A 12,140-nucleotide genomic window follows, 5' to 3' on the forward strand; every position below is an offset into this window, starting at 1 on the left:
AATTTATAGTTTTAATGTAATACCATTGATGTATTTTTTTACTGGTATATAGTTTGATTTATGAGACTGTTTTAACAGCAAATTATGTGTTGATTTATAGGAACTAAAGGAGCCATCCCAAATTTTGGCACAGTGGAATACTGGTTCCAATTAAGAGTTCCCATGGACCAAGCAATTCGACTTTATCGAGAACGGGCAAAGGCTTTGGGATATATAACATCAAATTTTAAGGGGCCAGAGCAAACGCAATGGGTAAGCTTGCTTGCTTTTAAGACCTTTTTATGACATAGAACTGTTATACTATTTCTTTATATGTCATGCTTTAAACTGGAATTATTTTCTTTCACAACCATCAAGTGGCTTTTTCTAACTTTTTTATTTTGAAACTCATAGACTTGCAGGAAGTAACAAAAATAGTAGAGAGGTCCTTCATCCAGCTTCTCCCAGTTGTAAGATCTTACATAACCGTAGTACAACATCAAAACTAGGAAATGGACATTGGTACAACGCTGTTAACTAAGCCACAGACCTGATTCAGATTTTATCAGGTTTTACATGTGTGGGTGAGGAGAAGAAGGAAGAGTTCTGTGCAGTTTTATCACGTGTATGTGCTCATGTAACTGCCACCACAGTCAAGATACAGAATCGTTTCATCACCACCAAGGGACATCCTGGTACTATTACCCAGGATGCTTTTGAAAAATAGAATTAGAATATAATTATCACACATCAACTGACTTTCGTTGTACTTTCTACTGTTAAGGAAATAAGTAGCTTGTATTGGACTGTCAGTTATTCTTCTTTCAAACTGTTTCCCCATGTTAGTTTTCTGAAATGCCAAGAATACAAAACAAATATTCTCTTACTGAGAGCTGGACATTTCACTGCAATTACTCAAGGTAGCATTGTCCAAACTATGTTTCATGGAGTCTTAATGGCCGCATTTCCAAAAGAATTCCATGATCCAATGAATGCAGCAAGCACTGAATTGAGCAAAGTTCAACAGGGCCCTTGATTTTAGGAATTCTCGTGTGTAATACAAATCTCAAAAGGAAGCGTAAAGTATGTAGTTATGCTGAGTAAGAAAGGGACAGAATATAGTAGAAACATTTTGGAATGTGTCTGCTCGAGTCATAAATATCTTTTTTCATTTGGATCTGCCCTCACTGCCAATCTAAGGGGCTGGGCCCGCTGGGGCAAGCTTCTGTCTGATGACCCTGTCCTCACCCAGTCTCCACCCAACTGTAACTGATGATTCGGAATATCCACCTGAAGCCAGTGGAGCCAATCAGATTCTGCTTCCTAAGATAAAGAGAAGGCAAGACTCTCCATGCCTGGAACATGGAAAATTAGGAGCTATGGAACAGCCATCTTCTACCATGTTAACCAGCAAAGGAAAGAAAATGGGTCTGGAGAGAGAATAGTGGGCACACATCCAGAGAAATGGAAACTGGGTAAAGAGTGAATTCTGGTGGTTTTCCGGTCCCACTACCTTCCTAAGGCCCAACCACGTTTCTGCTATAACAATTCCATGAAATAGCCCTATAGCCTTATGTTAAAGACCCTTTCTGTTATATTTGCTAGATGGAATTAGTTTCTATAACTTGCAATGAAAGAGTCATGACTAATATAACATTGATTCCCAAACTTAAGTAAGAATGGCACCCCTTTCTCAGAGGCCATCTTTCTGGACTACAATTCTGCAGAACACACTTTGGGAAACGCTGTTATAGAAAGGGCATTAGAAATAGAAATACCAGATTATTTATTTAGTTTTGTATTTAAAGGTTTTTAGACTCTTGACTTCTGGCTTGAATGATCTTTTACTGTTAGAATTTCAGCTTTTGTGGGTAGACTTCGGGGAAGAAGTGGAGGGGGTACTTTGTAAATTATTCCACTCAACAACCTTCTATAGCTGAAATGCACACTAGCTCTGGGAAAGCAGTATTGTGAGTCCCTTTCTAGATTTCCTGCCTCCACACCACCAGATGTCTCCACTAAGGAGATTAAGACAGGCTCTATTGTTCCTTCGCCAGTAAACTTCTCTAGAGTCAGAGGTCCCAGATGCACAATTCAGATTCAGAAATGCAGCGAAAGAGGGGTCCCTTTGTGGAAGGTAGAGAATTCTCCAATACTAAATAAACAAAGCACTGAAACACTAACATTTCTTTGTCCCAGATCATATCAGCTATGGTAGGGCTGACAGTCAGTGCAGTTGTTTGCTAAAATACCTGTGCACTGGCTACCTGAGCAGAGGGGCCATAGGGCAGTTTCCAGCTCTGCCTAATAACGTCCTTATGCTCATCTCTCTTCTGAACTGTCCTCCCAATCCTAGCTTTTTATCCCCTCCAAGGTTTATCTCTGATTCTGTTCTCTTGTTCTTATAACAGTTGGCCTTTGAAATAATGGCTAATCTTGTCCTCAGGTATCTGCTTGGTTCAGGATGAGGGCCAAGCCAAATATAACCAGATTCTGTCTCAGGGAGAGAAGAGGAGCCATCAAGTTTATTGGATTCTCACCAAAGAATGGGCTATGATCACATAGCTAGAATGGTCGAAGGATTAGCTCTTAATAAAATTGTGAACTAGAGAACATTCATCTTTGGACCCATCTGCTAACTTTACTTGTTAATTATTAAATAGAATTAAAGAGCATCAGATTCCCTTTTCCTTGGTTTTATTTGGTTTTAACAGCAATCTCTAAATGTATGTTCAGTCTTCTATGTTTATTGCTAATAGCATAGGATCATTTGTTCACACATGTTCCAGTGAATATTGGTGTTGAATAAGAATCAAGAGGCTTTTACTGAGAAATTCACTATGAAGTGAAAATATGCAGGTTTTTGTCCATTTACAAAATTATCTTGTGTGGGGGTTAGCAACTGATGTTTATCTTTTCATTGTATTATTACTATAATATAAATATGTATGTTTTTCCAGTTAAGTCAGCAAGCACCCAAAACTGCTCAGCTTAGTTCTACCAACTGCGCCGATGGCAACTTAAACGAACTTCATATTACAGTGAGATGTTGCAACCACCTGCCGTCCCGAGCGAGCCACCTGCAGCCGCACCCATATGTCGTGTACCAGTTTTTTGATTTTGCAGACCATGATACAGCCATCATCCCCAGTAGCAATGATCCCCAGTTTGATGATCACATGTGTTTCCCGGTGCCAATGACTACGGACTTGGATCGATACCTTAAGTCAGAGTCTCTGAGTTTTTATGTGTTTGATGATAGTGATACCCAAGAGAATATTTACATAGGGAAAGCCAATGTGCCTCTGATCTCATTGGCACATGACAGGTGTATCTCAGGTAAGCCTGTTTCTTACTCTATGAAATTGTCAAAACAAACCTAACGAACCTTAGTGCTACGGACATGTTCTGTTTATAACTACTCTTCCTAACCATCTCAGATAATCTTAAACTTTGGGCCATGTTATATTTTTTAAGTTAGTTTTTTAGTGGTTGTTGCAGGAATTACAATGCCTCTTAATTTATCATAATATACTTAAAATTAATACTAATAACTCTTAAAATACAGAAGATCAGCTCTGGGATAATTTCATTCCCTCCCCTCCTCCTTTGTGCTTGTTGTCAGACATATGCATATAGTATCTGTTATGAACCCGACAATATAATGTTGTAATTATTGATTTATGTAACTTTATGTCCTTTAAAGAAATTAAGAGAAGGGAGAACACACATAATTACAGACTTTTGCATTAACTTATGTATTTACCATTTCTGATGTTCTTCATCTTCTGCTGCCCGGTGTCACTTCCTGGCGCCAATACAGCTTCATTTCCTCCCCTTCCTTTGTGCTGTTATTGTCATATATGTTTTGTCTTTGTATAAGTCCAACAATGTAATTTTGCAATTATTGTTTTATGCAATTGTCTTTTAAATCAGTTAAGAGAAGAAATTGGGGAAAATATATTTATGCTATCTTTTATAATTACTGTGTAACTACCTTTATTGGTCTCTATTCCTTTGTGTTGATTTGAGTTACTATCTGATGTCACTTCCTTTCAGCTTCAAGCACTTCCTTTAATAAGTCTTATAAGTCAGGTCTGCTGGAAATGAATTCTCTTTATCATCGTTATCTAGGAATGTCTTTTTTTTAAGATTTTTATTAAAGATATAGCTAACGTACAATAGTATATTCGTTTCAGGGGTACACAGTAATTATTCAACATTTATGTACCTAAAGAAGTGTCACCATAAGCCCAGCAATCATCTGACACCATTCTATGCTATCACAATATTATTGACTATATTCCCTATGCTGTATATTACATCCCCATGACTTGTTTTATACCTAAAAATGGACCTCTTATTCCCCTTCACCTTTTCCCCCTTTTTTAATTTTTCAATTACAGTTGAAATTCAGTGTTATGTCATATTAATTTCGGGTGTACAGTGTAGTAGTTAGACATTTATATATTTAAGAAGTGATCCCCGTGACTAGTTTAGAACCCACCTGGGACTATACATAGTTATTACCATATTTTTGTGGGAATGTGTCTTTATTTTGCTTTTAATTTTTTGAAGGACAGTCTTGCTAGATACAATATTTTTGGTCATCAGTTATTTTTTCCTTCAAGCAGTTTGAGTACATCAGACAACTAACTTCTGGCATCCATTATTTTTGATGAGAAATCAGCTGTTAATCTTATTATGGCTCCTTCATACTTGATAGTGTTATCAAGATTTTCTTTTTTTTAGCTTTTGACAAGTCAACTCTGATGTGTTTAGGTATGGTTCCCTTTGTGCTACCCTCCTTGGAATTTGTTGAGCTTCTTTATGTGTAGGATGCTGTTATCAACCAAATTTGGGAAGTTTTCTTGCCATTATTTCTAGAATTATTTTCTGCCATTTTTTTCTTTTTCTTGGACTCATTACGCATATGTTTGTATGTCTAATGGTGTCCCACAGGTCTCTGAGACTGTTCATTTCTCTTCATTTTTCCTCTTCCAATTGGAAAATCTCAACTGATCAACTTTTTTTTTTTTTTTAATAATTTCCTTTATTTTATTTTTTTTCCCTTCTTCAGCTTCACCGCCCCCCCACCAACTCCAGTTCAAGCCATCGTTTCTCAGTCTAGTTGTGTAGGACACAGCTCCCTGGTCCATGCTGGTGTTATGAGCCTTGCACCCCGCCCCTCCCGGCTGAGGCAGTCAGTTGCCAGTCATTGATCAGTCGCTCACAGCAGCTCTCACCAGCTGCTGGCCACCGGCCTCTCCTGGCAGCACACAGTAGCCCATAGCAGCACACACCGACCTCCCCTTCAGCAGTTCATGGCAGCCCAGCTCCAGGGAGAGCCGTTGTTCACAGTCTTAGCTGTAAAGGGCACAGCTCACTGGCCCATGTGGGAATCAAACCAGCAACCTCGGCGTTAGGAGCACCGCGCTCCAACCACCTGAGCCACCAGGCTGGCCTGATCAATCTTCAAATTCATTGATTCTTCCTTCTGCCAATTCAAATCTCCTGTTTAGCCCTTCTATTGATTTTTTCATTTTAGTAATTACACTTTTTCAACTCCAGAATTTCTATTGAGTTCTCTTTTTGTAATTTCTGTTTATTATGTTCTCTGTTTTAGAAGTCATTGTCGTCACACTTTCCTTTAATTCTTTAAATATGGTTTATTTTAGTTCTTTGAACATATAATAGCTGATCTGAGGTCTTTGTCTGCTAAGTCTAACATCTGGACACCCTCAGAAAATGTATATTGATGGCTTTTTTCCTGTCACACTCTCCTGTTTCTCTCTCTCTCTCTCTCTCTCTCTCTCTCTCTCTCTCTCTCTCCTCTTAAAATTGGACATTTAGGATACTATATTTTAGCAACTCTAGATTCCAACTTCCCCAATCTATGGGGTGATTATTGTTGCTGTTTTTGTTTTGCAGCTTGCCTAGACTAATTCTATAGTCTTTTTCCTTCACTATAGCCACTGATGTCTCTGCTAAGTTTCTGCTTGTTTTATTCTTGCTTTAATTTTAAGCCTGGGTCAGCCAATGATTGGTCAGAGGTTGTGCTTAAACACCTTGGGCTGGCAGACTTCTGCCCTTTGCCTGGGGCTCAGTGAATGGTTTGGGTAATGCCTTCAAAGTTCAGGCAGTCTACAAGTCTCACCTTCAGCCAGGGACAAGTAGCTCACTAGGGTATTGTTTCTGATCATTTCTGTCTAGTTTTATCGTTGCTCCTTATGGAAAGGATTTACTGAGCTCTTCACTCAGCCATTCTGAAATGCTCACCTGCGCCTATAACAGTTTATCACCTACCTATATTCCACCCGTATCCTTTTGTTTTAGAGTTGTTTTGTTTTTTTCTTTCCCAGCCAGCCACTAAAAGATGTGTCATATACACTTGAGGACCGAGTAAAGGACACCTCTAAACAAAATTATCCTTGAAATATAGATTTCTTTTTTCAAGTCAGGGATTTTTCATACTGAAAAATTTAGTACAATAATTAAAATTTGTAACTCAATATTACAGACATAGGTAGATGGTACTTTTTGTTACGGCTGTATGTTTGGATGGTTTATCTTATGGACATTTTTTGCTATGCTATTATTTGGAGTAATTTAACAAATCCCAATAAAATATTTAAAATTATAATAGAATTATATAGTAATACAAAGACTCCTTTAGATATAGAAATTATTTGAAACTTTAAATTTTAATATATTTTTCTATAAAGACAATTCTTGCAAGAATACTCAAATCAAAATGAAGGTTGATATTTGAGCTATAACCCAGATGATATCTTAGAGGATGGCTAAGAATTTTGAATAATCTCAGAATTTAATTTCAGTGAATTAAAATATTTATAATTTAATTTTCTCATCTTTGAATCAGTATTATCTTTGAGGCCTTAACTTCTGAAAGCGGTCTGCTTTAGAGATGAACCTATCACAGACCCTTTTGTCTTTATTTTATTCTCTAAGTCATTTAGGTTGTAGGTAAAAGCCAAAATTACTTTTTAAGTTGTAGGTAGTTCTCTTTGTTCTTCTTCAATTATTATGGTAATAAAACTTCACTCTAGCATTAATTAAAGTCATTTTTGTGATTTGACAGGAATATTTGAGTTAACAAACCATAAAAAGCATCCTGCAGGAACCATTCATGTTATACTGAAGTGGAAATTTGCTTACCTTCCGCCAAGTGGATCCATAACAACTGAAGACTTAGGAAATTTCCTGCACAAAGAAGGGTCAGAAGTTGTGCAAAGAGTACCTCCAGCATCCTCTGTTAGCACGGTAGTTGTGGTGAGTAACAGTGACTTTGAATTTCCTGTAAAACCTAGCAAATAACCACAAAAAGAAAAATAAATAACTGAAGCTTTATCTAAAATGTATGTTCATCATACTCAGTTTGACATATTGGTTTATCTTAGGCACCAACACCTAAACCAAGGCAACGTCTAACACCTGTAGAGAAGAAGGTGTCTTTTGTGGATATCGCACCGCATCAGAGTTCTGTAAGTAGTGAACACTCAAAATACTGATTTTTTTTTCCCATAACAAATACTGTAAATACATGATCCAGGTGTAGTAATTTGGCGCTATGTGTAAGTATTAGTTGTCCTTACTCTTTAATCTAAACCTTCCTTTGGCCCCATATTTCTCTCCAGTTATTGCCCCAATCTTCTGCTCCCCATTTACCAAAGAAAACAAACAAACAAACAAAACCCAAACAAACAAAAACCATTCAAAAATGGTTTTAACTTTGTCTCCATTTCCTCATATTGTTTCTTGAAACTCACTCTGCTCAGATTTTGTCTTCACCATATCCAGTAGTCAAACCTCAGTCCCCATCTTAATCCCCCAGTAACACTGAACATAATGGAATACTTGCTCCCTCGTCTCTTGGCCTCTGGGATTCCATGCCTTCTTTGTTTGTCTCCAACTTTACCAGTTATTCTCTCCCTCTCCTGGACCATATCTCTAACTGTTGAAGTGCCTCAACAGTGAAACTTCAGACCGAGACATCTCTTCTCAATCCACATCTACGTTAAGAGATCTTATGTAGTCCCCTAGTTGTAAAAAGCATCTGTATGCTGACATTCCCATATTTAAAACTGTCAATTTTGATCTCACTGCCAAATTCCATATTTATCTTTTTACTGCTTATTTCATATATACTGGATAGGAATCTAAAGTTAACATGTCAAAAACCAAACCTGATTTCATCAAGCCGCTTTCAAACTTTTTCTCTTTCATTTTTCCCCCATTCTCAGTTACTCGTTCACCTAGTTGCATAGTCATGAAATATTGGAAGCATCCCTTTGACGCCTTCTTTTCTCACATCCTACATCCAGTTTATCCACAAAACCTGTGAACTGTACTTTCAAAATATATCCTGTATCCACTGTACCCCTCAAGTCACCATCCACTTGCATTGATTTTTTTAAAAACATCTTTCTTTGTAAAAAAAAGTTCTCTGTAGTAAAGGGTATGAGTCTTAAACACACAACAGCTCAATGAAATTTTCCATATTTACAGGCCCATGTAACCACCACCCAGTTCAAAATATTCTTTCTCCCCAGGGCTTAAAATAATACCTGATATATACAGAGCATTTAATATATATGTTCTAAATAAATGAATTCAACAATTGATATTCAAGCAATGTTTTATAACTAGCATTTATCATGCTTTCGTTATGTGTCAGGCACTGAACTAAATGCTTCATATCCATTGACTTCGGTTAATCCTTACAACAACTCTAATGTTGTTTATACTAGAAATATTCCCATTTAAAGATCAGGAAAGTAATGTCTACACAGGTTAAGTAACTTGCTCAAGATCAAAGTATTAGATCTGGGATTTGACCACAGGTAGCCCGATTCCTAAGTAAAATGATGATGAATATAAAAAAGGCATCCATGGAAATGTTTGTTACAACATTAACCACAGTAGCAAAAAATCATGAACCAGTAAAATATCCAACACTAGTAAAGTGGTTCATTAAATCATGATATATCCTCTCAATGTAATATTTTGTATTGTCATTAAAAATTATGTTTAACCAAAGTTTCATATCAGAAAATTTTGTTACAATGCTTTTTTATGCAACAAATAAATTGTTGCATTGTATTTATTGTATTTACAATATATATTGTATTTACAATATAGTTATCACTGTGTAACCAAAAACTGTTTTTATTTACATTAAAAGTTAATTATAAAGGAATAGAAATCTAACTAGTTATTAACAGATATTATCATTGGGTTTTGGGAATGTGGATTTCTGTTCATTTATTTTATGTTTTCTTGTTCATCTTTCACATTTTCTATATTGGGCATGTTAACTTCTAAAATAGCAAAAATGATAAACTATAGTTTAACAATAAACATCAGTTTATGAACCATGGAATAATGGTTGATATAAATTGATGTTTGATATAGTAAAAAAGATAATATTGATCATAGAAAGCATGTACCTATTCTAGCATAGGCAATTGTTTAATTACATGAGTAATTAAACATAATTTATAATTATTCTATAAATATTAGAAAATAAAAAAAAATAAGCAAAAAATTTAAAACAGCAAAACTAAATTCCCCCAAATCTAGATACCCAAAGATAGAATTTTGGTTAATTTCTTTCCATACTTTTTCTCGTGTAAATGTACACACATATGTTTGTTTGAGTGTTTGTTTTTTAACAAAACAGTATACAACTATATACATTGTTCTATAACTAGCTTTTTTACTTAACATTATATTGTAAACTCTTCAGTGTCAGTAAGTGCAGATGGACATTATTAGGTTTCTCATCGTTACATTAACCTCAGGTATTTAGACGCACCATATTTGATTTAACTAATACCCTATTGTTGGACATTTGCATAGCTCTCCCTTTTTTGAGATTATAAACAATGCTTCAATGAAATACACTTGCAGTTCTTAAACTGCATATGTGTGTGTGGTGTGTGTGTGTGTGTGTGTGTGTGTGTGTGTGTGAGAGAGAGAGAATGATTTGGGATTTAGTAATAATACAAAATAACCTACATGCATGTTTTTACATTACTATAAGGAGACTTCTGCTCCTCCTGAAAGTAGAAAGGAAATTTCACCAGAAGTGGAACATACACCAGAAATAGATATTAATGTGCCAACTGTTTCACATATTCCCGAGGTATGTATTTATATCAAAATTATTTTGAAAAGTTTAATTTGGTTCTTAAAGACTTTGTCTTTGTATTGACATGGATCAGGAAATCATAGCATTGATCTTATTTTTGTATGTGACTTCCTTGGAATAGAAAGGTGAAAAATATGACACATGTAACAGGTACAATTATTCTGGTACTAGCATAATATCAAATAGATATGTGAATTAATGTAAAATTTATTTTGAGATTAATGTATTGTTCCTTTTTAATTTATAATTAATTTTCATTTAGCTGCATATTTTCATTTGTACAATTTAAGTGATTATTTTCTAATGAATCATATATATTGCATATCTATATATTTAAGTCTCAGGCTTACACACTTTATTATTCAAGTGCTTCAGCAAAAATGCTGTACATGTGACCTAATCGGTGATAAACATATCAGTGTGCTTTCGTTTCTTCAGGATTCTCAAGAAAGCTGTGTAGATAAGGTAAAAGACGATACTGAGGAAATGCAACAAGGAAAAGATGATGATGTGTCTTTACTATCCATGGGTCAGCTTGCAGAACGAAGTTTGAGTTCTTCTGAAGATGAAACAGAAATAACTGAGGAATTGGAGCCGGAAGGTGACTTTCTTTTTTAAATTGACATTGTGTATTTAACTCTTAGCTTTGTTTAATCTGTTAGAGTATGCCCTTTGGGTCATCTTCATTTAAGTGGATCTACTTCATGATACCTATTTCTCGACAGATATGATGGACGTGGTTCAGTCCCATCAGCTGTGATCAGGTGGAATTGTGGCAAATCTGCTTATTTCCACTTGGAGCCACAATAGAATGCTAGTGGCTTTGCTGACCGTGTCCCCACATTATATTTTAAATGGTTTTATACTCTCTTTTGGTTCTCTACTATCATCTGGAGTATTCTAGAGGACTTTTTAAAAAGTAAAACTAAGAGCTCAGACAAAAAAGACAACTTATGACATTATTTAATTTATATAAATATCTAGAGAAGGCAAACTAATCTGTAGTGACAGCCAGCATTTAAGTTGTTGCCTGGGAAGAACAAATGGGAAGAGAGATGAAGAAGTGAAGAGATTACAAAAAGACCTAAGGAAACTTTTGGGGCCGATGGCTATGTTCACAGTCTTCCTTGTGTGATGATTTCATGGAATTAATGTATATGTCAAATTATCAAATTTTGCACTTTAAATGTGTGCAGTTTATTGTATGTCCATTTTAACACAATAAAGCTATAAAACTTTTAAAAATGTTTTTAAATAATAATAACTTGATTCTTACACAATATTACTGGTTAAGCTGTAAGAAAGTATCTATTACCCTGTCTTCTTTTAAAAAATTATTTTTTTAAGTTCATATTAGAACAAGCTGTATTTTTATTTCCTTTGTTTCTACTAAAACTCAACTTGGAATTTTCTGTCATTTTTTTCTCTTTTCTAAAATGTAATGTAAATGAAAATATCTTTGCTGCTAAAAAAGGTTCAGACCTGATTATCATATTGTTCTTTTGAGGTTATCCTTATAATGTAAGCTTATTTCTCTCCACTTCACAAGCTACAAATATAACTAGTTTAACAGATTTAAACCACTAAAATTTTGGTGTTTTGACAGATGAAGAAGACAGATCAGCTTCTGACAGTGATGAGTGTATTATCCCAGGTCCTACCTCCAAGAATATCAAGCAGGTCAGTAACTTGGCACCAACTAGAAATGTTCATTCATAGTATATCAGTTTCATATATGAACATCTTAAGGAAAAAATATTTCCGGAAAAAAATTAATATTTTATCATAATCTTATTCGAGTAATCATCTAGTATCAGAAACTTTTATTTACAGTTTCATTATATAATGGACTATAACATGTAAACGTTAGTTTTGCTTGCGTGTTAAGAGTACCTAACATTCAGTAGCTTCAATAGGTACTTGCTTAAACCAGTTCACTTCCCTAACTTCTTTTCAGAACCATTGTACAAGGATGTGTTAAATCAAA

The 12,140-nt window shown here is 35.3% G+C and overlaps 1 protein-coding gene across 6 annotated transcripts in view; it reads left to right on the forward strand.

The window, feature by feature from the left end:
• RPGRIP1L (RPGRIP1 like) overlaps positions 1-12,140 on the forward strand; it is an 85,838-nt gene that overhangs the window by 44,368 nt on the left and 29,330 nt on the right. For all 6 annotated transcript variants that reach the window (XM_074314869.1, XM_074314871.1, XM_074314868.1 and 3 more), the window contains 7 exons: positions 101-252; positions 2,940-3,318; positions 7,082-7,272; positions 7,401-7,484; positions 10,046-10,147; positions 10,592-10,754; positions 11,760-11,833. In XM_074314869.1, coding sequence (XP_074170970.1) covers positions 101-252; positions 2,940-3,318; positions 7,082-7,272; positions 7,401-7,484; positions 10,046-10,147; positions 10,592-10,754; positions 11,760-11,833 — 1,145 coding nt within the window. The remainder of the gene's footprint in view (positions 1-100; positions 253-2,939; positions 3,319-7,081; positions 7,273-7,400; positions 7,485-10,045; positions 10,148-10,591; positions 10,755-11,759; positions 11,834-12,140) is intronic.

Source organism: Rhinolophus sinicus, linkage group LG11 (assembly GCF_036562045.2).
Source record: "Rhinolophus sinicus isolate RSC01 linkage group LG11, ASM3656204v1, whole genome shotgun sequence".
Classification (NCBI taxonomy): domain Eukaryota; kingdom Metazoa; phylum Chordata; class Mammalia; order Chiroptera; family Rhinolophidae; genus Rhinolophus; species Rhinolophus sinicus.